Here is a 22,448-nt window from a genome sequence, read left to right on the forward strand (position 1 = left end):
ATGCGTGTTCGAGCGAATACAGTTTTGCAAGGCTGTTGTATTCTAACTGAATTTGTTTGGATTTTTCCCTTTAAAATCAGAGTAACTGATTAATATCCAAAGGCAAAGTGAGCTTTGGAAGTGTACCCTCAGTGCTTTCCTCATTTGCTCAATGGTCCAGGTTGTGGCACTGAACACTTTTAGAAGGGTTTCTTTCTTGCCTGTCTTCATTATTGTGTGAAAATATTAACCAGATAGCGAGTTCTGAAAAGTGCGTACTTTTTGCCTATCGAACAGTTACACCCTTGGCAGAAAATCATTTTAATTGGTGCAGATGAAATATAGAGCCAAGCTGTTTTTTAAAACTGAATAAGCAGCTAGGTATCTCAAGGTATAGGTCTCAACCTGTCAAGGGCCAAAGGGGGGAGACAATAAAAATAAAGGAAGAAAGGTTGAGATGTGTTGATTAATTTCTTTTACATGACTAGTTTCCCACAATCTGTTTTTGTGATTCAGCATTTCTGATGATGATTTACAATACCAGAAGTGGGATGACAGCAGAGGGTGGGACATGGGACTAGCGGAGAGGTGTGCCATCAGATGAATGGATAACCTACTTCTGTTAGCACTGGATTTTACTTTTAGTTTCTCCTTTAAAGAAAATCTCTGTGAACATAACTGTCAAGATTTCATTTGGGAATTTGCTCACAGAAGTAGCAGATTTATTAAAAAATTATTTAAAATTTAAATTACCTTGAAAGAGTTTATTGCCTATCCTTTTTCAGATTAAATGCATTTGGTTGACTTTGTTCTCTAGCTATTTAAAATGAATTTTGCAATGTAATGTGTACACCCAAGAGATAATAAACTAAAAGCACTTTGGTAAATTCAAATTAAGCTAGTGTTTCTTATGCAATATTTGACAGCCAAGAGAATTATTTTCCTGTTTCTAAACCATAGAGCATTAACCAGTGCCTTCCCTCTCTATTAAAAACCAAGAAGAAAATCTTACAAAAACAGAATTAATAAAAAGGTAATTGATTTTAGCCTAATAAGAAAAATTTCTCCTAAAGAGTATAAAATATGGGCATCAAAGGTGCTAGAATGAAGACTGTCGCATCTAATTTTCTAGCCACCTTTCAAGTATAAAATTATTACCCACAACAAAATCAGCACATTTTCTGTATATTTTAGGGTATTTAATAATACCCATCAGTGTGTTTAAGCCATTCCCATGTAAATTATGTCTGCAAAAAAATAAAATGAGAACTCCCCATATGGTATATCCAACTTGAAAAGGGCCCATGAAAATTTGAACATTGTTATATAAAAGGTTTTAAAATATGCTGTTTGAGGCTCTTTTCCAACTGCCCTTGAGTGGTGTATGTGGGAGGAGCGGAGAGGGAAAGGGCAGTGTTATACCACATACCCAGATGCCTTGATTGCCCTTTGAGATATGCTGAAAGCCGGACTCCTTCAGCCACATAAGTGTAATATGAAATAGAATCATACTTCTCAAAGTGTAACTACTGCTTTTACAAATGATCTTACATTATAAAATAAGAGAAATATAGATAGTTTTGATTTTGGAACAAGAGGCCTGTATAGACTTAATATTTTATCTAAAATAGTTTACTAAAAAGCATGTTTTAATGTTCAACCATCTATTTTAGAAGCTTATCTACAGACAAGGGGTGCTGATGTTTAAAATTCTGAGCATTGCTACTGAAAATTAGAATTTTAATTAATGTGGCTAAAAGTTGTTTTGCTTCCACTTCTACTTAAATTGGCAAAATGTGGGGAGGACATTAATATAAATAATGTCCTGGTTTTGCTGATTTGGTACCAAATTTCCAGCACTAACAGACTTTGAAAATCAATAGGTTCCTAAATGATGTATTCTTTACTTTTTAAATACTTTCATGGGTGGTATTCAGAGAGAAAATTGGCTCTTTGTTCCCTAACCCGGTGGTTTTCAAACTGCGGGTTGTGACCCAGTGCTGGGTCATGGAATGTAAGGCACTGGGTCGCGGCGGCTCTGATCTGCACTGCCGACTGGGCCATTCAAATCTCGTCAGCGGTGCTGCCCAACTAAGGCAGGCTAGTTCCTACCAGTTCTGACACCATGCTGCGCCCTGGAAGTGGCCAGCAGCAGGTCCAGCTCCTAGGTGGGGGGCGGCCACGGGATTCTGTGCATTGCCCCCGCCCCAATCATTGGGGCTCTGCACTCCCATTGGCCAATTCTCAGCCAATGGGAGCTGGGGGGGCAGGGTGGTATCTGTGGGCGAGAGCAGCACGGAGCTGCTTGTGTACCTCCACCTTGGAGCTGGACCTGCTGCTGGCTGCTTCTGGGGCGGAGCACGGTCCGTGGTGCCAGGAGAGGCAGGAAGCCTACCTTAGCACCGCCGCTGACTGGGAACAGCCCGAGGTAAGCGTGTACCCCAGCCCTGAGCCTCCCCCCCCCCCTTACCCCAACCCCTCATCCTCAGCTCTGTTGGGTCGCGGGCATCAACTGTTTTTTTTAACTGGGTCATCAGAAAAAAAGTTTGAAAACCACTGCCCTAACCCGTAGTTATGTTGGATAGCCACACGACTGGAAACTTTTTCAGCCAATCAAATGCTTCTTTTAGGACTTTTTCTCTCCTCGTGCTAATGAAAGGTGCTGAACTGACAGCCTTGAGAAGGACATCTTCTGTTAACAAAACAATATAAGTCCAGGAACTGCAAGCTTCTCCATGCTGTCCTGCTCAAGTGCCTCAACCCTGATCTGGACCTGGTGAGATAGTTGTTCAATCGTGGTCTTTCACTGAGGCTTCCCACAAGGTTGCATGTTATAGCCAAAATGGCCCGTTTTCAAAAATACAAGTATGATATAATACACACAAGGCTATGGTATATATTCAAAGTCAGTTTTAAACTTAGTGATCAGTAATTAATATATTGAGGGCAAAAAGTTCAAACATTGGTACTTACAGTTAGGTTCTAAAATTATATTTAGCCTTTTGGATGCACTGGGTTCACATTTTGAAGCTTTCTCGACAGCCATGGGGGCTAAAAACTTACCTTTTTTTAAAAAGAATGAAGGCTGAAATAATCGCATATCCCCTTGACTCCAGGAGCTGGGACTTTAAGGAAAGCAATAATTATGAGACTTATGACAAAATCATGAGTTGGCAACACTGCAAGAGCAGCACAAGATAAGACTAGGGTCTTTTGGTTGGTGATGAGCTCCCCCTTGTGTATGTGGAAGGCAGCCACTCTGAGAAATTCCAGTAATCAAGCTCATCCCACAGCAGTCTGAAGGCAGCAGGCTCAGCCCACCAAACAGAAAGAACTGCTTGAGAGAAACCCTGTGACCAATGCCAGAAGGGGCAGTGATGAGCTCTTTCGAGAGCTGTGTCTAGCCGAACAAGGGAAACACAGTAAAGTTTAAAAAAGTTTTTACCTTAATAGTAAAGGTAGAAGCAAAATTATACAGCACTCATTCTTTTAAACAAGGATGGGATAAAATGTGCTTTGGGGGTAAGGACCTATTCATCTATTATTATTTGGATTATACAGTGTAGGAGTCTCAACCAGGGACCAGGATCCCATGATACTAGGCCCTGTACATACACATAACAAAAAGACACTCCCTGCCCCCAAAAGCTTACAGTCTAAGTAGGGCTAGACCGTGCTGGCTATACTGCCTCTCACCATGCATTAAATTCTTTTGCTTAGTCTTTCCTAGTTCTTTTTCCTGTGATTTCACTAATGGACTATATACTGTATAATATAAAAGAGCCCTAAATTTTATTGTATCAGAGAGAGGGATTTTTTTTTTCTTTTCCATTAAGGCACAGGCCTGAGATTCAGGAAACCTGGCATCCAACCCTCCAACTCTTACTCAAGCAAGTTATCCTTACTTGAATGGGGAAACTCTTTGTGATGAATATTTTTAATGGATGAGTGGGCTCTGATTTTTATTAATGTGTTCACTGTAGGAAAATATTGAAAGATTTTATGCAAACATTTCAGCTAAGGGTTGGTGAACTCACTTCAACTCTTTGTGATGTGTCAATGGTTGCTCAAAATTGGAATTCTTTGAGCTATATTCACCCAGCTCTACTTGAAGGAGTATGTATTGTAGAATTGCATTCCTGGTCTATATCTCCAGGGATCTCTTCTGGCTCCTCAAAATAGGCAATGTGTAGAGACTTTGCAATCTTCAAAAAAAGTGCTGTTCATAGAATCATAGAATATCAGGGTTGGAAGGGACCCCAGAAGGTCATCTAGTCCAACCCCCTGCTCAAAGCAGGACCAATTCCCAGTTAAATCATCCCAGCCAGGGCTTTGTCAAGCCTGACCTTAAAAACCTCTAAGGAAGGAGATTCTACCACCTCCCTAGGTAACGCATTCCAGTGTTTCACCACCCTCTTAGTGAAAAAGTTTTTCCTAATATCCAACCTAAACCTCCCCCACTGCAACTTGAGACCATTACTCCTCGTTCTGTCATCTGCTACCATTGAGAACAGTCTAGAGCCATCCTCTTTGGAACCCCCTTTCAGGTAGTTGAAAGCAGCTATCAAATCCCCCCTCATTCTTCTCTTCTGCAGGCTAAACAATCCCAGCTCCCTCAGCCTCTCCTCATAACTCATGTGTTCCAGTCCCCTAATCATTTTTGTTGCCCTTCGCTGGACTCTCTCCAATTTATCCACATCCTTCTTGAAGTGTGGGGCCCAAAACTGGACACAGTACTCCAGATGAGGCCTCACCAATGTCGAATAGAGGGGAACGATCACGTCCCTTGATCTGCTCGCTATGCCCCTACTTATACAGTAGGGGCATTATGTTCATTATGTAAAGTGAAATTCACCCCTATGTAGAGGACCCACACAAGGTCTATGCCTCATTTAAGTTCTCTAGTGTGAGTTTCACCTATGCTGCATATCCTCATTAGCATCTCCACTTCTCACACTTGGGATCAATTTTCCCCCGTTTAATTTAAAGGGAACAGAAGTGGGGCCTTTTTAAAAAATCTTTCAGAACCCTTAGCTGACTACCATCTGTTCTTCTGGCAGTGCAGTCTCCTCAGTGCAGGTGCCTGCCTACTTTTTGTGTCAGATACTGTGATCTTTCTCTGAAACTGTATATGAGTGCTGACCCATCTTTACCTGTCAGCTTTGTCTACTCACTTTCAACTGTTTTCACATACTAATGATTTTAGAACATCAGGTTGCTTATTACATTTTTCCCTAGACATGGCATTCTCTGTTAAGGACACACTTTTATTTCCCATGAGTTTTTGGACTTAATTAAAAATTATTAATTATATTTGAAAATTAAAATCTATCATGTTTGAAAAGCAATTACTTTGAAAACAGGTACTTTGCCACTTCATTTTCCTGAAGAGAGAGCAAAACTCTTATGAACATGTTAAAAAAATCCCCAAAGCTCTATTACATTATTATTCAAAACAATCGCTAATGCAAAAAAGGAGTTAGGACTTTGCACATGAACCAATAACTTGCATTTTTACGGAAACGAATTACTGTATTATGCATGAATATACAGCACCTATGGAAAATGCATAGGTAACCCAAACATAATCTACACATAATTAGATAACTCTCGTAATCAATGGAAATTAGGTGCCTTTGCAATTTGAAAATCCTACTAGGCATCTATCTCTTTTGACACCTAAATAACTTTAAAAATCTGGCCCAAGGTCATGATCCAAAAGGAAACTGTTGAGCTTGGTGAAAGGATGAAAACTAAGGAATCTAGACGAAAATGCTATGGTGTAGGTCTTGATCCTCTGAGTTCATAGGCACAGACAGATCCCCGTATCCATGTGGAGCTCCATTGACGTCATTGAGGCGCTGCATTGATGCAGCATATATGAGCATGCAGGAGCAGGGTCGTAGCAGTTCTTTACAGATGCAACACCTGCTTTTAGTAAAGTCCAATTTATTAACAAAATTTTATTAACAAAATTTTTCAACCCATAATTGACTAAATCATGACGCGGTCAAGTGACTTGCCCAATGTCGCATAGTTAACAAATGACTCCTTTGAGTGAGCCTGTTGGCTTCCAGTCCTTTGCCAGGAAGCAATATCTCTCAAGATCTGATCACAGAGAGAGAGGAGCAGGCTTCTTTCTACAATTGGGACTTTGAGGAGAAGGTATGTATGTGCAATGAAACAGTGTAAACATGCATGTATATGAGGCCTTTCAGTCACAGAAGTTTGGTAAATAAAAACAAAAGAAGCATACTCTTTATTCTGATTTTTGTTCAGCCAGAGAGAGAATCAGTTACAGAAACTCATCCTCCAAGGAACTCTGTAAGAAATATAAGCAATTGATGTCCAGATTCTGTTTTTAGATAGGCATATGTGGTTCTCTCTTACTTAAGTGGGAGTCACACAGAAGCAAAGTTTGACACAGATATATTATCAGATTTTATATGGCTTATTTTTAGTTTCAAGACTACTAAGTTGGAATTTTCCTACATGTGGCAGTGTTTTTACAGTCTGCATTGCAAACACAGCCCTAAAATATGGTAGGCTTATAGTTCATGACATTTAATGTGAGCACTATAAACATATAGTTCATTTTGTATGAAACATTAATTTTCCTAGCAGCATTATACCATAACTTGAATAAATCCAAAGTAGTGCCTACTGTACTTAAATTTAACAGCACCTAAGATGTGAAGTTAATTATATATAGTACATTATTTGTGAACATTATATTTCCACTGAATTGCTGAAATGGACATACAAAAGCTGGGTTTTTTTTGTTGGAGGGTTCCACAGCTTGGAGTTCATATAGTGTTGGTATTGTAAGACTGCATCTCAGCTGACTGGGTCAAATTGAGACACAGTAATACTTATGAATAAATATATGTGACTTATCACCACTGTGATCTGCAGAATTCCTGATCTCCTGAGGATGAAATAAGTATTGTTGGATCATGGAGATAGTGATTTGTATCATTAAAACAGGCCCACTCATGCACTCAATTTCCAGTGTGATTCTATGCTCAGTGCATCCACTTGGTTGATCACTGGGACCAGTGACTACTTCAGTGGGTCCAGGATTCCACCCAAGAACAGAAAAGAAGGGCTCCTACCAACCCTATGAAGAAAGCAGGGCCAGTGTGGCAGCTTCCCTACTAAAGCATGCTAAAGTAGAACTGGGAAAGGGACTTAAGGCAATTTAAATATTCTCAGGATGGGAGGCTGACACTGACAGGTGAAGCGCCTGTTTTTTTTCACGAGTGTAGCATTTTCCCCCATTATTGACAGTCTATTATACATACCATTTCAATTTTTCCTCCCAAGAAGTGGATATAAAAAGCTGTTAAAGGAAAAAGGATGAATGGAACTCTCTTACTGACCAGATGTAGAAAAACAATATTTCAGTATTTGTGATTTATATTATTTGGAAACAAGGAGAAAACAAAGCACTAAGAAAGCAACTGTGACCCCTTCTGAAAAAAACTAGAGCTCTTGTAAACATCCTTTGCTAGCTTTTCCTATATTCCTTTCATGTGAATTTAAAAAATGAGGATAATTTGAAAGTCCCTACCTTCTCCTTTGCCTTGCCACTTACTTGTTAGTTTAAAAGGAGTTGGACGAGACTGGAGAAAATACTTCAAGAGCACTACCGGCTCGTGTGAAAGAAAACCTATGCAGGCAGTCTCTGACCCAAATAACTACCAGCCTCGCCCTTGCTTAACTTCTTGAAATCAGATAGGATCAGGCATATTCAGAGTGATATGGCCATCAACAGTTATGCTTTCACTGTTGTTCCTTTTATTTTCATAGCTTCTAAAAAGATTTACAGACACTGAAAACTGCACAGCAGTGCACATTAACACCATTCATAGAATCACAGAATATTCGGGTTGGAAGAGCCCTCAGCAGGTCATCTAGTCCAACCCCCTGCTCAAAGCAGGACCAACACCAACTAAATCATCCCAGCCAGGGCTTTGTCAAGACGGGCCTTAAAAATCTTTAAGGATGGAGATTCCACCACCTCCCTAGGTAACTCATTCCAGTGCTTCACCACCCTCCTAGTGAAATAGTGTTTCCTAATATGCAACCTAGACCTCCCCCACTGCAATTTGAGAACATTGCTTCTTGTTCTGTTATTTGCCACCACTGAGAACAGCCGAGCTCCATCCTTTTTGGAACTCACTTCAGGTAGTTGAAGGCTGCTATCAAATCCCCCCTCACTCTTCTCTTCTGCAGACTAAATAAGCCCAGTTCCCTCAGCCTCTCCTCATAAGTCATGTGCCCCAACCCCCTAATAATTTTCATTGTCATCCACCGGACTCTCTCCAGTTTGTCCACATCCCTTCTGTAGTGGGAGGACCAAAACTGGACGCAATACTCCAGGTGTGGCCTCACCAGTGCCCAATAGAGGGGCATAATCACTTCCCTCGATCTGCTGGCAATACTACTACTATTACAGCTCAATATGCCATTGGCCTTCTTGGCAACAAGGGCACACTGCTGACTCATATCCAACTTCTCATCCACCGTAATCCCCAGGTCCTTTTCTGCAGAACTGCCGCTTAACCAGTCGGTCCCCAGCCTGTAGTGGTGCATGAGATTCTTCCTTCCTAAGATTCTTCCTTATAAATGAAACCTCTGCACTTGTCCTTGTTGAACCTCATCAGATTTCTTTTGGCCCAATCCTCCAATTTGTCTAGGTCACTCTGGACCCTATCCCTACCCTCCAGCGTATCTACCTCTCCCCCCAGCTTAGTGTCATCTGCAAACTTGCTGAGGGTGCAATCCACACCATCCTCCAGATCATTAATAAAGATGCTGAACAAAACCAGCCCCAGGACTGACCCTTGGGGCACTCCGCTTGATCCCGGCGGCCAACTAGACATCGAGCTGTTGATCACTACCCATTGAGCCCAACAATCTAGCCAGCTTTCTATCCACCTTATGGTCAATTCATCCAATCCATACGTCTCTAACTTGCTGGCAAAAATATTGTGGGAGACTATATCAAAAGCTTTGCTAAAGTCAAGATATATCACATCCACCACTTTCCCATATCCACAGAACCAGTTATCTCATCATAGAAGGCAATCAGGTTGGTCAGGCATGACTTGCCCTTGGTGAATCCACGTTGACTGTTCCTGATCACCTTCCTCTTCTCCAAGTGCTTCAAAATGGATTTCTTGAGGATCTGCTCCATGATTTTGCCGGGGACTGAAGTGAGGCTGACCAGCCTGTAGTTCCCCGGGTTCTCTGTTCATATTGTCTTATGATCTAACAATGCTACTTTTTTGTATTGAATTTTAAGTCTTTCATACGTTTCCTTGTCATGGAGATTTTTGTCTTCTTTTCCACTTTGTTAATGTTTTCTCTTCCCGCTTTCTTTCCCTGCTTTATTTTCTGATCTGCATATCTATTTCAGTTTTTAAAAAATGATTTGTGTTCTCCATGCTGCTCCCAGACCTAATAGTTCATTTTCTCCTCTAGTTGAAATTCTCTTTCCCTTTTCTTTTTAACTGTGTTTCTGATGTATCTGTTTCTAGTGTCAGCATCTCCCTGCTCACCTGGCTGCTTAGGTACATATGAAAGAAAACAGTAGTGTCCAGTCCAAGGTCCTGATCCTGCATGTGGCTGGACCTCTGTGCCCATGCGCAGTCCTAATGGCTTCAAGTGAGTAATCAATGTTTGATAACTAATTATATAGCCGGACTGTGTAGAGACAACTATAGTTATGGTTCCGTTTCCATTCTACATTGATGTTTTCAGTTGCTAATCATTTTTGTCAAACGTTCACCAAGTTTTGATCTCTACCTAAGTGAACTTTTTTTTATTTCTTTAAAGTTTTGAACAAAAATGGGTCTGCCTTTTCAAGGTCAAAGACAGAGAAAAAAGGGAGAGAGAAAATGCTACTCAATAAGGGAGGAAAGAAACATTGGAGACAGTTAATGGTTGCCATCTTCAAATGCCCCTGCTGTGGGATAAAATTGCACCTCACAACATCATTCAGTGCCATGTAATAACATTACATTCTTGGCCCAAAGAGTTTAAAATCTAGGGTCCTGCTACTACTCCAAACTACTCCACAGGAGCACAGAAGTATGAATGTATACAACTTATTACCGGAGAAGGGCCTAGATAGTGATACATGCAGATGAACTGCACTTAGATATTTTGTCTCCTATATTTTTCAACCCTCAAAATTATGGACATTTTAAAATAATTCTCTACAACGTGATGAACATATACAAATGGGGTAGGTCCTGTGAAAATAAAAAAGACTGTCACCCTTATCTTTACAGGAAAGCACTGAGATTCAAGGGTTTAGGACACTGAGACCATGTCTATACTAGCACTTATATTGGCAAAACTTTTGTCGCTTAAGGGTGTGAAAAAACCATTCCCTGAGCGACATAAATTTTTCTGGCATATGAGCTGGTTTTATTATGTCGACAGGAGAGCTCTCTCCCGTTGGCATAACACAGCTACACAAGTGCTCTTACAAGTTCTGTAAGCTTGTAAGTGTAGAGATGGCCTATGTCTCAAAACTTCTACTGGTAAGACAAAATATTATGTTGTGATATAAAAATGTGATGCTATGGCATAGCACAGAAGATGCTAGCCATCATAAATGACAAATATTACTGAATGCAATAACCACTGCCTTCCAGCTCTTGCTACCTGCCTAATGCTTTAATGAAAATTACAATACCCTGGTTGTTACTTTCAATTTTATTTACTCAGTCTTAATTTTAAAATTTTTTAAACAAACACAAAAACTTCTTTGTTTTTTTTCAAAATGACACTTCCCCCATCTGTTCCACTGAAAACTACCAATCCTGTTAACTGTAGGTGCGAAAAAGATAAAAGAATCATGTCTAAAAGGAATAACTATCTGTGACTATATGACCCAGAAAATACCTGATCTTGGAAGCTAAGTGGATTTTGGCCGTTAGTACTTGGATAGAAGACTGTTTTAATATGTTGGGTGCTAGAGGCTTTCTTTCCCTTTTTTAGCACAAGTTGTGGTAGTCTCCTCACTGTGTGTGTTTGCCATCCGTTTTTGATCCTATTGGCAGAAGCAGGAAGCGGAATGAGCAAGGATTTTCAAATCATCTCATTTTAAAAAATTCACAAAAGAAAAAAAGAAGGAAAAACAAATAGCTGAATGATGTCATTTTCCAATATTTATTTTACTTTTTATTTACAGGGTGAACAATTACATTCTTGACATTTATTTTTTGTATAACTTACCTGGTTATGCAAGGCACTTAGTGCACAAGTCTAAGCCTAGATATTTTTAACTGCTTTGCCGCTGGTATTCTGCTGCTTCACTGCATCTTCACCTAGGTTTTATTTTTTTAGTATGTTCTATCAGTGCAGAGATATCAAAATGGAACATCTTCAAAGGATTCAGCAGCATCAGTGGTACATTTTAGGTAAGAGCAACATATTAAAAGTCCTAATAGCTGGACATCTTTCTTTGTGTGTCCACATAATCATACTGGCATAGAATCTTCATTTTTTTTCAAAAAACTGTCTGTTAATAACATAAGCTGACTCTTTTCTCTTGTAACAAATACAGTTCTTATTACAGCTTGAGTTCCCGATACCATGGTAATCAGCATAGTATTAAAACCTCAATAGATTAAACCCCACAATACCATTCTGGGGTAGGGAAAAAAGGAATAGTAAGCTATCAAGCAGCTCTGCAGGAGAACTGAGGGTAAGATTTTAAAAAGTATTTAGGTGTCTAAAGATGCAGATAGATACACAGTGACATTTTCAAAAGTGCATAGGTGCTTTTAAAGATGGCACTTACATATGTTTAAAAATCTGGTCTTCAGTTCCTTGCACCTCTCATTTTTCCAAGGAGTAGGGGCTATGGGCATTAGCTCTCTAACCACTGTACAGCCACCGGCTAAAATATCTGCCTCGGGCCACTGTAGCCATGTATGAGTGGTCCTTAGGTGGTTGCACAGTTGTTCCAGAAGTTGGTGGAGGGTGTCTAGGAAACTACATGGCTCAGGCTCTGTCTACGCAGGCACTTTTGTTGCTCAACAGTGTGAAAAAACACCCCCTGAACTAGACAGCACTTCATAAGCAGGAACCATGCTCCTGTTGACGAAGCTAGCACCCCTCGCTGGGAGTGGTTTTATTTTGTGGCTGGGAGAGCTCTCTCCCGCGATAAGGAGCAACCAGTCCCTTATACAAAAACCAGCTGTAGTCAGCAAGCAACAGGGCTGGCCAGGGCAAGGGGGAGAATGCACAAGGGGCAGTTTGGCCCAGGCCCCGTGTTTGAAAGGGGGGGGTCCCCCAATCTGTGGAACAACATCAGGCAGGGTGCGCTGGGCAGCAGGGTGCGAGGAGCATTGCAAGCTGGGGCGTCGGGCGCTGCACCGCTCTAGCCAAGGTGCGCGCTGGGTGCAGGAGGCCAGGTGAAACCGGCCCCTCTCAGCCCTGGGGCCAGGACAGGAAGCTGCACAGACCCATCACTCAAGGGCGATGCTTACAAGCAGGGAGCCGCCTGGGAGAGGACGGGTGGAGAGTCCCAGGGGCCAGGCGCTTCAGAAGGATGGAGGCGCCCCCTCAGTTGAAGGTTCTGCTCTGGGCCCCTAACGCTTTGCGCGGCCCTGCTCAGCGGTCCGGCAAAACGCGCAAACCAGCCGGCAAATACACCCTCCCCCGGGCCCTGCGCCTGACCTAACCCCCCTGCGGGGCCTGGGCTAACCCCTTTATTCCATTCCCCGCGCACTCCACCCCCCCAGGTGTGACGCTCCATGGGGGCGGGGCTCCATCATCAGGCTCTGCCTCGCCGCTCCTTTTACACCACCCTATGCGTGGGGGAGGGGGGGAAGCAGTGACGCAAGAAGCCTGCGGTTGTCCCGACCTAAATCCTCGCGCGAGCGCAGCCCCGCCCCCTTTTTCGTAGGAGACTCGTAGTAGTAGCAGCACCGCGTGGGTTGGCGGGGGTGCGGGAGTTGCCCAACTGGGGAAGTGTTGGCTGCGCAGGTCCGTTCGCTCCCTGCTAGAGTTGTCGCGAGAGCTGGAAGCCGGCTGGGTTGGTTCCTGGTTGGTGGGAGCGCGCTGAGAAAGCCGGGGCGGCAGCAGTGACGGGGGGCCTCAGCGCGGAGTCTGTGAGCGGCGCCCCCCCACCCCCTCCAGCAGCTGTGTGAAGGGTCGCTCCTCCCCCCCGCCCAACCGGCGCAGCGGGAGCGGGGTCCCGGCCCGGCATTGTCTGCGGGGCGGGCGCACCGGGATCATGTCCGCCGGGCAGCAGGAGCCGCCGCCCGATGAGACCCTGCCCCCCGCCAGCACCGCGCCTCCCGCAACCACTAACAACGGCAGCGAGGCCGCGGGGGCACCACCCCCCGCCGCGGGCGACGCTGACAGGGAGGTGAGGACCCCCGTCCCCGAGGAATAGGAGTGTGAGCGAGGAGAGACCGCCCTGGGCGGTGGTGCCCCGATTCTCACTCCGGGGTTCTCCTGCTCCGGCCCCAGCGGTCCCCTCCGGACACTCGGGGCCCCTCTGCCCTCCACTTGGGGAGAAGGGGCCCGGGGCGGGGATGAGCCGGGCAGAGCCCCCCCCGGTCCGTTCGTAGCGCCACGCGGTAGCCGGTGCCCGAGCCCCTTTCTACCCGCCGCCCGTCGCGCCGTGCCACGAGGGTTGGGTGCGGGAGCCGCGTGGGGCAGAGACAATAGAGCGGGCGGGCGGATGAGGAGCCCTCAGCGGCGTGTGTGAGGAGGCGCAGAGCGGCAGCGGAGATGCCTCCCTCGCTGGCCGCCTACCCCGCACAGCGTGTGCGCGTCGCCTTCCTCCCCTGGGTTCAGGAATGAATGGGGTGGGGGGTCAGGAAACGCGCGTTGCGTCTCCTTGTGTGCAGGGGCTGTGGGAGTCTCTCGAGTTACCAAGGGGCTGGGAAGCGGGTAGCTGTTGTGCGGCATAAAGAGCAGCTGTTACAAATGCTTCGAGCAGAAAGTAGAATCTCCTCCCTCTCAACTTCCCTTCAGCGTTGTTGCTCTTTTTCTGTTCATTGCCCGGCCTGTCAGTTCGGTGGGCGCTGTGTACATCAATCCATTCAAACAGGAGGTCCCCTCCCCCTCGCTCATTGTTGGTGTACTACAAACTTCTAGAAAGATGAGAACACCAAGAAATATCGACGGGATGCACTTTGACTAACTGATGATTTTAAAAAATTAATCTGAAATATGGATTTTGAAGGCACACTGAAATCCTCCCACCTTAACAGTTGAACTCATTCGTTCTCTCTTCCAAAGTGAGCATCCCAACAAAGACTTATGTTTAGCTATGTTTTCTCTTTAAATTAGGGAAAAATGGAGTACATTTAGCAATGTTTTATAAATCAGTGGCATTTTCTGTTATCTGAAATGTCTTATTTTGGCAACGCGTGCCTAATCCAGAAATTTCCAGGGTTTAGGAAAACCTGGGATTTGAACTAATGCCTAGAGATAATTGTTTTGAAACAGCATTTGTTTCTTTAGCCATACATGGACACCAGTTTGTTTTTTTTATTGCTGAACATTTCATGTTTTGAATCATTCTTTATAGTCAACCTACGTAATCTGACTAGTTTGCAAATTACATATTTTTAAGTAGCTTCTTTAGATGAACAAATCACTAAAGCATTGGTGTAATAAATACTATTTAAACCTACAAAAGTAAGGCAACGCAGAGTTAGGGCTGTTTAAAAAAAAAGTAAAAGCTAAGTGGGAAGCTGTTAAACAAGGATTTTTGATGTATGTGGTTTTTGTCTTTTGTATAGTTATAGTTCTATTAAGAAGAAACCAGACTACTTTGGATGTTTGTTTAAAATTATTTCTTGACACCTACTATATTTGGTATTTCTTTTTTTAACTGGATTGGAAGGTTTCCTGATGAAGATTTATAAGTGCTCTGCCTCCTTCCTCTAGCATATTCGTTTACGTTGATTCAGAACGAAAGGCCTTTAGCTGTTGTTACCAGATTTGCTCTTTCCCCCCCCTGAGGTTGCTTAACTAGCCAAAAAGGCAATCAGATCCCAGCCATAAACTCACTTCCTTCATCCTATATGAAGAGCTACTAGGGTCTTGTCTGCGCTAGCATTTTTTTTAATCTCCCACCATTGCACCACTACTGATGTAACTCTTCTATTAGTAACAATGGTGAAAAAGCTAGGGTAGACCAGCTGCTGGTGTTCTAAGGGTTAGAGGAGTTATGGTGATTAAAAATGTTGGTGGGCAGGGAATCTTGTTGCTATCAGTGGTAGGAGACTTGAAGGAAAAATGCTAATGTAGACACATCCTAGGAAGCCATGAAGAGCAATGACACTTCTTTGGATAGAAAGTACAGCTTCCATTTTGGGAAACATGCCATAATTAGGTAATTTTCATCTGAGAATTTTTGTTCATGTAGTTCCTTCTTATACAGAGGAGGCCAGCAACATATAATGAAATAAATGTTCAAAAGAGGAAAAAAGAACAGCTGATTTATTTACAAAACTTCAAGCATTACGTGAATTCAAACTTGGTTGAAGAAGTGTCTAATGATGTCTTGACTATTTTATGAACTCCTGGTTTCAAAATCTTATTGGCATGTTAAGAGGAAAATACTTGTCCTAAATTCAGTCTACAGTTGCTGCCCATTCATTGTCTTTTTAAAGTTGTACAATGTAATCATTTGTGTGTATATAGATTTATGTGAATAACTTGTCAAAAGTGTCTGTCTCCTGTGCAGGGTTCACAACAGTTCTCCTTGTCTCTTAGCAAAAAGCAGGAGAGGGTTTCAAGTAGACCCTGGCTAGATGGGCAGCACAGTCTGATATAGAAAAGGTTGAGAACTTCTGCCTTAGTGCAGTGAATTTTCCACCTCTTTTCTGTTGGATCCTTCCCTCTTTACTGGCAAATTAAAATTCTGCTTTTACACTTTCATATCCCCTTTTGATAAGTCTTGCCTTGGCATAGTACTTACTATGTCTCCTTTTTATGTCTCTCTTCTTTCTTTTCCATCCTTTGCTTTGTGCATGTTCCTGCCTGTTCTGTTTTGATATTACTTGTCCATTACCCACTGGCCACTAGGTACTGAAGTGAGGTAAATAACTTTTTGCATAGGCCATCTATTCTAAACAGATGGTGGATGGTAATTGTCTGTAGATATCTCATTCTCTTCCCCAACCTCCTTCAGAACATATGTTGTAAAATGCTCCCTCAGGACAGTTGCATGGGGGAGGATCATGCCAGTAGTATTTCCACTTCCACTACACAGTGCCTCTGTTCCTAGCACCAGAAGCAGAGTGAAACTTGTAAATTGTTAATGGAGATGCACTTGTGTGATGGGGTTATGGAGATGAAACAGAGTACTTTATTGCCAGAGGGGAGAATGGGATTTTTATTTATTCCCTATCTGAAAGGGTAGTCAAAGAAAATACCTTCGCGTTCCAGCCCCCCCCCTTTCCAAAAAGGGAAATGTGTGTGGGGTGGAATCAAATTACTGAATGGAGACTTGTTTTTCTGTCCCAAATCTAATCATCAGTGATAATTAGTTGGTTTGGTAGGCAAAAGAAAATCAAATAGCACCTCCTTATTAATTTACCACCCTGCCACTAGGTCAAAACTAAAATTAAAACAGTGCAATTCTTGGTAAGGAAAATTGATCTTGGTTTGAATGTATCAAGGAATTGAGATAGAGGTTTCATCCTCTGGATAAATGGTAATATGAATAAAATAAGATGATTTCTGCGCAAGGCTGGATATCTTTATAAAGGAGAGTTCAATTTGTATTTAATTTTTTTCCCTCCTAGGAAGCTTTTGATGATGCATCACCAGGAAAACAAAAAGAAATCCAGGAACCAGATCCTACATATGAAGAGAAAATGGTTGGTAATTTTGAGCACATGTGCAATATGGTACAAATAGCCACTATTGATGTAATTGCTTTTTATAGAAAAGTTAATTTCTTGCTTTTATTTGAGACGTCTTAACTTGTTTCCTGGTACTCTGACTAGGCAATTCTGCAGAAATCCTCATTTTGAGATTTGTAGGCTGCTTCCTCTTCATATTTTGTCCTCTACTTCTCCCTTATTTTCCCACACACCTTGACATGGTACAAGCTTCTGCAATTTTTAGTGGTCTAAATGAAGTGAGATGTCCTAGGATTTTGGGGGTACTGTTTACAAGGAGTGGTGTAATGTGAAGATCTGCCTTGTGACACATTGTTCAGACCTTGATTCTTTCCACTTGTGTTGGGAGTGGAATGGTGGTGATGTATTGAGCTTCTGGAGGGAGGGAACACTTCACATATGTTATGCATCCTCTGGCTAGTTCAGAGCTGTGTCTATAGACTCTTGAGGCAGTTGTGCCTGGTCGTGCAAAGGACTCAGGCCACCTTAAGAGAAGTTGAGAAATAATCATTCACCCTCTGAAACAGGAACTTGTATCTGGTCTGAGGAAGCCCATCAGTATCTTAAATCAAAACCCCATAGAATTACTCCATAACTTTCTTAAAATATAGGGTCAGATAAAGTCTAATGACCACGGCCTTTATTTTCCTGCTCTAGGAAAAAAGTTTACTATCTTACATTTTTTACTTCAAATGCTATAGCCCTATACCAGTTGTCCCCAAACTGTGGGGTGCCACACCCCTAGAGTGGTGTGGAGGAACTTTGGGGGGGCAGGGCTGGGCCAGCCCATATGGGGGGTGGGGAGGGAGTGCCACCCAGCCCTGCTCCCAGCTGTGTTGCAGCCTCAGCACTTGGCTGTGGCTTCACACTCTCCTGCAACCCTCAGCCCTTGGCTGCAGCTTTGCTCCCTGCTCCAGCCCTGCCCCCTGACGGGAGCGGGGGGCAGCGAGCAACAGGGGTAAGGAGGGTGTGGCCATAAAAAGTTTGGGGACCACTGCCCTATACAGTAAAAGAGAGGTAGTTGTAGTGTGAGGGAAGAACAAAAAGCTATGCACCAGAAGGCTCTGTGTTGGTGCTGAAAGTTCTCTGAAGTTGTATTAATTACCAGGCAAAATAGATTTGAGATGGGAAGGCTTCAAAGTAGGTAGAGTCTTCTGAAGTAGCATGATTTAGTGGACTAGCGTACTAGACTGGGAGGCAGGAAATTCTGAGTTCTAATCCTGACTCTGAGTCATAGTGTGACCTTGGGTTGGTGACTTAATCCAGGGCTTGCAAAATGTACTAGACATCAGAACCTGATATAGAAGAACTGAGGTGTAAGGGCAATACTGCTGTGAAGACCTGCCCTCTCTTTCCCCTCCCCCCCCCCCGCTTTAAAAGGGAATGTCACTGGCTGCTTTAAGAGGGGATATCACTAGCATTCATAACAAGTTAATGGATGATCTTCTGTCAAACTCTGGCTGGTATGTAGGGAATGAGGCCATCCACCACCCTATCTACTCTCCTGTCAAAATTTCCTTTTTTACATCCTTCCTATTAATAACTCAAGTACCTGTGTCTGCTTATAGCTTTACTAAGCTGCGGAAGCGTGAAACTGAAGTGGATGTTCTCAGTTCACTGCTTCCCTTGTGGTACTGAATTATTAACATTGAAAATTAAGGATCTTTGTCAGTTTAATACTGCTGTTTCCTGCCAAAATTATGGACAGCGGTTGCACTAAGACTTTGTGAGTCTGCACACTGACAACACTACATTAGTTTACTTACAAAAAGGTTGTCTTTGCCCTACTGGTGCTTCACCATAATAAACCAGACTTCTCATATACAGGGGTTTCTTCAGTCTTGGACATAGCAATTTGTATTTTGGAGCTTCCTGGTCTCAAAGTTAGATTTCAATCTTATTCAGGTGTCCTCTGTGACCTTGGCCTAGACTTATTCTGGGATATTTGATGGGCTCTCGTTTGATGGGCTCAAATCCATTTCACAGCCATTAACTTTTGTAGCTACCTATTTTAAAGAATAGAATTTGAATCATTCTAAGCCATTCATTGTAAATAGATTCTAAATTTTTATAATATGAGCATATTGTAATGTCTCACTTGCTCAAGTGACTTGCTTTTCATTATATCAACAGCAAACAGACAGAGCAAACAGATTTGAGTATCTGTTAAAGCAGACTGAGCTGTTTGCTCATTTCATTCAGCCTGCTGCTCAAAAGACTCCAACTTCACCTTTGAAAATGAAACCAGGACGTCCACGAATAAAAAAGGATGAGAAACAGAATCTGCTGTCAGTTGGCGAGTAAGTAATACCTCTTCTTCTAGTTATGCCTGCAGTATGTTTCTGTATTTTTTTGCAGATTAGGAGCTTCCTTTAAAAGATGAGTGATGCTGGAGGGTATTTTGCTTTATCTTCTCAAAATTGCTGATGTTTTGGCTTTGTTTTTTAGACACCCATACAGCATTATAAAATGGAGAGTCATTTTGCAAAATAACCACGGCTGTTTATAAATTGAACTTCGGTCAGAATCCAAATAATTTTTGCGGTGATGAAGTGAATGAAGAAAGAAGGTGGTGGTGGGGAATAAATTTAACGGCTCTTGAGGAATCCACGTGTACTGAATTTTGTAGGGGAACCAAAATGCTAACAAGAAATATATTTTGTTTTTGCTTTTATTGCCGTTTATAAAGTTGTAGATATTTTTCTAACTCCTGAAAGAGAGCTCCAGAGCAGTTGCCTCTGAGAAGCTTTGCAGAAGCTTAGAAACTGCCTGTTAAAAGTACAACCTCCCTGTTAGAGGATAATGTTAGCATCCTTCCTATAGTCTTTGCATTTTTGCCCTTCTCCAAGCATTTTGCTCCCTACCCTTGTATTGGAGCCCTGGTAGTAACAGAAGGAGAGAGAATATTTCTTCTACACATAGGTAAATGCAGCTGGAAGTCGAGCTGTCAGCACAGCACTAAATACTCCAATCAACATAAATCAGCAAACATAGTGACACAAAACAGTAGATGAGCATGTAAGACCATGCTGTGGAAAGAGTAATTATCCACAGCATGGTCTTACAAAGCATATTGCAAATGTTTATAAGAAATCAGTCTGCAAGTTTCTTCAGACCTCTCTTGTTTACCTTTATCAAGAATGGTATCAAGATTTTATTATGGAGCAGTCTGGTGTCTTCTCAATCTAGTTTGAAATTTGTTTTATATTTTACTTTTGATCTTTTAGCTATCGACATCGTAGAACAGAACAGGAAGAAGATGAGGAGCTATTGACAGAAAGCTCCAAGGCAACTAATGTATGCACTCGATTCGAAGATTCTCCATCATGTATGGTTTGCTCTTTCATTCTTTGTTCTTGGTAAAATCTCAGTGGACCCTACAATTCTTCTATTTCTAGTATTCTTGCATTCCTGAGAAGCGTGTCTTTCCTGCAAGATCCCCATAATCTAGAACAGTGATTCAGAAATCTTTTTTTCTGAATACCCAATTGAAGAAAATTATTGATGCCCGTGGCCCAGTGGAGCTAGGGGGGTGTGTGTGGGTGGCGCGGGGGGTGCTCAGTGCTAGGGCAGAGGGTTGGGGTGTGGGCTTACCTCGGGCGGCTTCTGGTCAGCGGCGCAGCGGGGATGCTAAAGCAGGTTTCCTGCCTGTCCCGCCACTGCGGATTATGCTGCACCCCGGAAGCAGCCAGCAGCAGGTCCGGATCATAGCTGGAGGTGTGCAAGCAGCTCCATGTGGCTCTCGCCCTCAGGCACTGCCCGCCCTCTCAGCTCCCGGCCAGTGGGAGTGTGACGCCAGTGCTTGGGGTGAGGGGCAGTGCACAGAGCCCCATAGCCGCCTCCCATGGAGGAGGAGCCGGACCTGCTGCTGGCCGCTTCTAGGGCGCAGCGTCAGAACAGGTAGGAACTAGCCTGCCTTAGCCAGGCAGCACCACCGACGGGACTTTTAACAGCCCAGTCGACAGTGCTGACCGGAGCTGCTGCGACCCAGTGCCTTACATTCTGCAACCCAGTACTGGGTCGTGACCCGCAGTTTGGAAACCACTGAGTTTATGGAAAACTGTAAATTTGCAAATGTTTGGATTTTGGATATTCGTGAATCTGTTGAGGATCTGGCAGTTTAAATTTTTAACTTGCTATGTGGCTGGAAATTTACTTTTTTAAGATGAGTTTTGATTCTGCAAAACAAAATAATTTATGCTGAAGATGTGATACCTGTGCTTCAGTAGGGAATTTTTGCACTGTGTAATTTCAATAACTTTTGCTATGAACAGCAGATGCAGGACTTTCTTCTCTGCAGCTGGGGGTAGAAAAGTAGGACTCTACTCTCTCCTTCCTGCGTCCTCACCAGAGTATTTCCATTAACAGCAGTGCTGCCTGCAAGTAGCTTTCCTTGGTAGCACAGTGAAGTCTACTGTAATGTAGTTTGACTCCTATTCAAAAGATTCAGAGCAGCAGCTGGAGTGATTTTACTGTGAATGACACATACTGGTACAGTACTTGCCAGTGGTGGGGTTTTATTTTTCAGATTATGCATACTACGTATTTAGCACCAGTCTAATCTAACTGATTGATTGATCTTAAATTTTGAGGAGAGATAATATACTTTAACCTGATATTGCTTGGTGGTTACAGCTTGGGTTTGAGATTCGAATTAAGATTATTACATTAGAATTTTACCACATCTAGTGATGTTGAGGGAAACACGCTCCTTATGTTTTCACTCTTCAGGCTCAGAGACGTGTATTAAGAAATGCCACAGCCTCTGCTGGCAATGTCCTAATTACTCTCTGGAAAGTATTACTGTCACATTCTCCTACCTTTAGATAAGATATACTGTCAGTTAGCAATAAGGGAATGCTGTGATGGCTTCAAATATATTTTTACAAATCTTTTAATCTGTTTTTGCATGTCCTCACTTTTAGATGTAAAATGGGGTAAACTGCGTGATTATCAGGTCCGAGGGTTGAACTGGCTCATCTCTTTGTATGAGAATGGCATCAATGGTATCCTGGCAGATGAAATGGTAAGTGCTGCTAATTTTTGTTGAGACTGTATGGGGAGAAGAGACATGAAGTGTAATCAAATTTTGGTCTAGTTAATTTTTTTTAAAAAGCTGTTTATATTATAAAATGCAAGATGTTACTTGTTATGATATGCTTTGAATGATTTTTTTTTTGTAAAATGTGGTTAATTCATACCACAACATTTTTGTTAAAACTACATGCATGACATTACTGCAACAGCTGTCAACGAACAGCTTCCTTCGTGAAATAGAATCACTTGGATGTGCTTATCTACCTCAAGGAAATCCAAACCCAGAAAAAGTTAGTTTTATGGAACAAACGGCCCTTTATATTATTTTAAAGCTGCAACTGTTTTGAATGGTATTCAGAAAGTTCTCATGGTAAGGAGCATTTAAGGTGCAAAAAGAATGGCAGCTGCAGGGAACCAGATGGAAGCCCTTTTCCTCGGGCCCCAGTCACTATAGAACCCTAATACAGTGAGAGAAAAACCCCCACTCCCTCTCTAGTCATCATTGCTGTAGAGAACAATTTGTGGGACACTTAGTGT

General features: G+C 42.7%; 1 protein-coding gene across 1 annotated transcript in view; it reads left to right on the top strand.

Annotated features, from left to right (window-relative positions):
• The first annotated feature begins 12,997 nt into the window (after nt 1–12,997).
• SMARCA5 (SNF2 related chromatin remodeling ATPase 5) overlaps nt 12,998–22,448 on the top strand; it is a 44,515-nt gene continuing 35,064 nt past the window's right edge. Inside the window, exons 1-5 of the mRNA XM_073341228.1 lie at nt 12,998–13,375; nt 16,776–16,850; nt 19,008–19,174; nt 20,102–20,202; nt 21,800–21,900. Of these exons, the coding sequence (XP_073197329.1) occupies nt 13,241–13,375; nt 16,776–16,850; nt 19,008–19,174; nt 20,102–20,202; nt 21,800–21,900 (579 nt within the window). The 5' untranslated portion in view covers nt 12,998–13,240. The remainder of the gene's footprint in view (nt 13,376–16,775; nt 16,851–19,007; nt 19,175–20,101; nt 20,203–21,799; nt 21,901–22,448) is intronic.

Source organism: Lepidochelys kempii, chromosome 4 (genome assembly GCF_965140265.1).
Source record: "Lepidochelys kempii isolate rLepKem1 chromosome 4, rLepKem1.hap2, whole genome shotgun sequence".
NCBI lineage: Eukaryota > Metazoa > Chordata > Testudines > Cheloniidae > Lepidochelys > Lepidochelys kempii.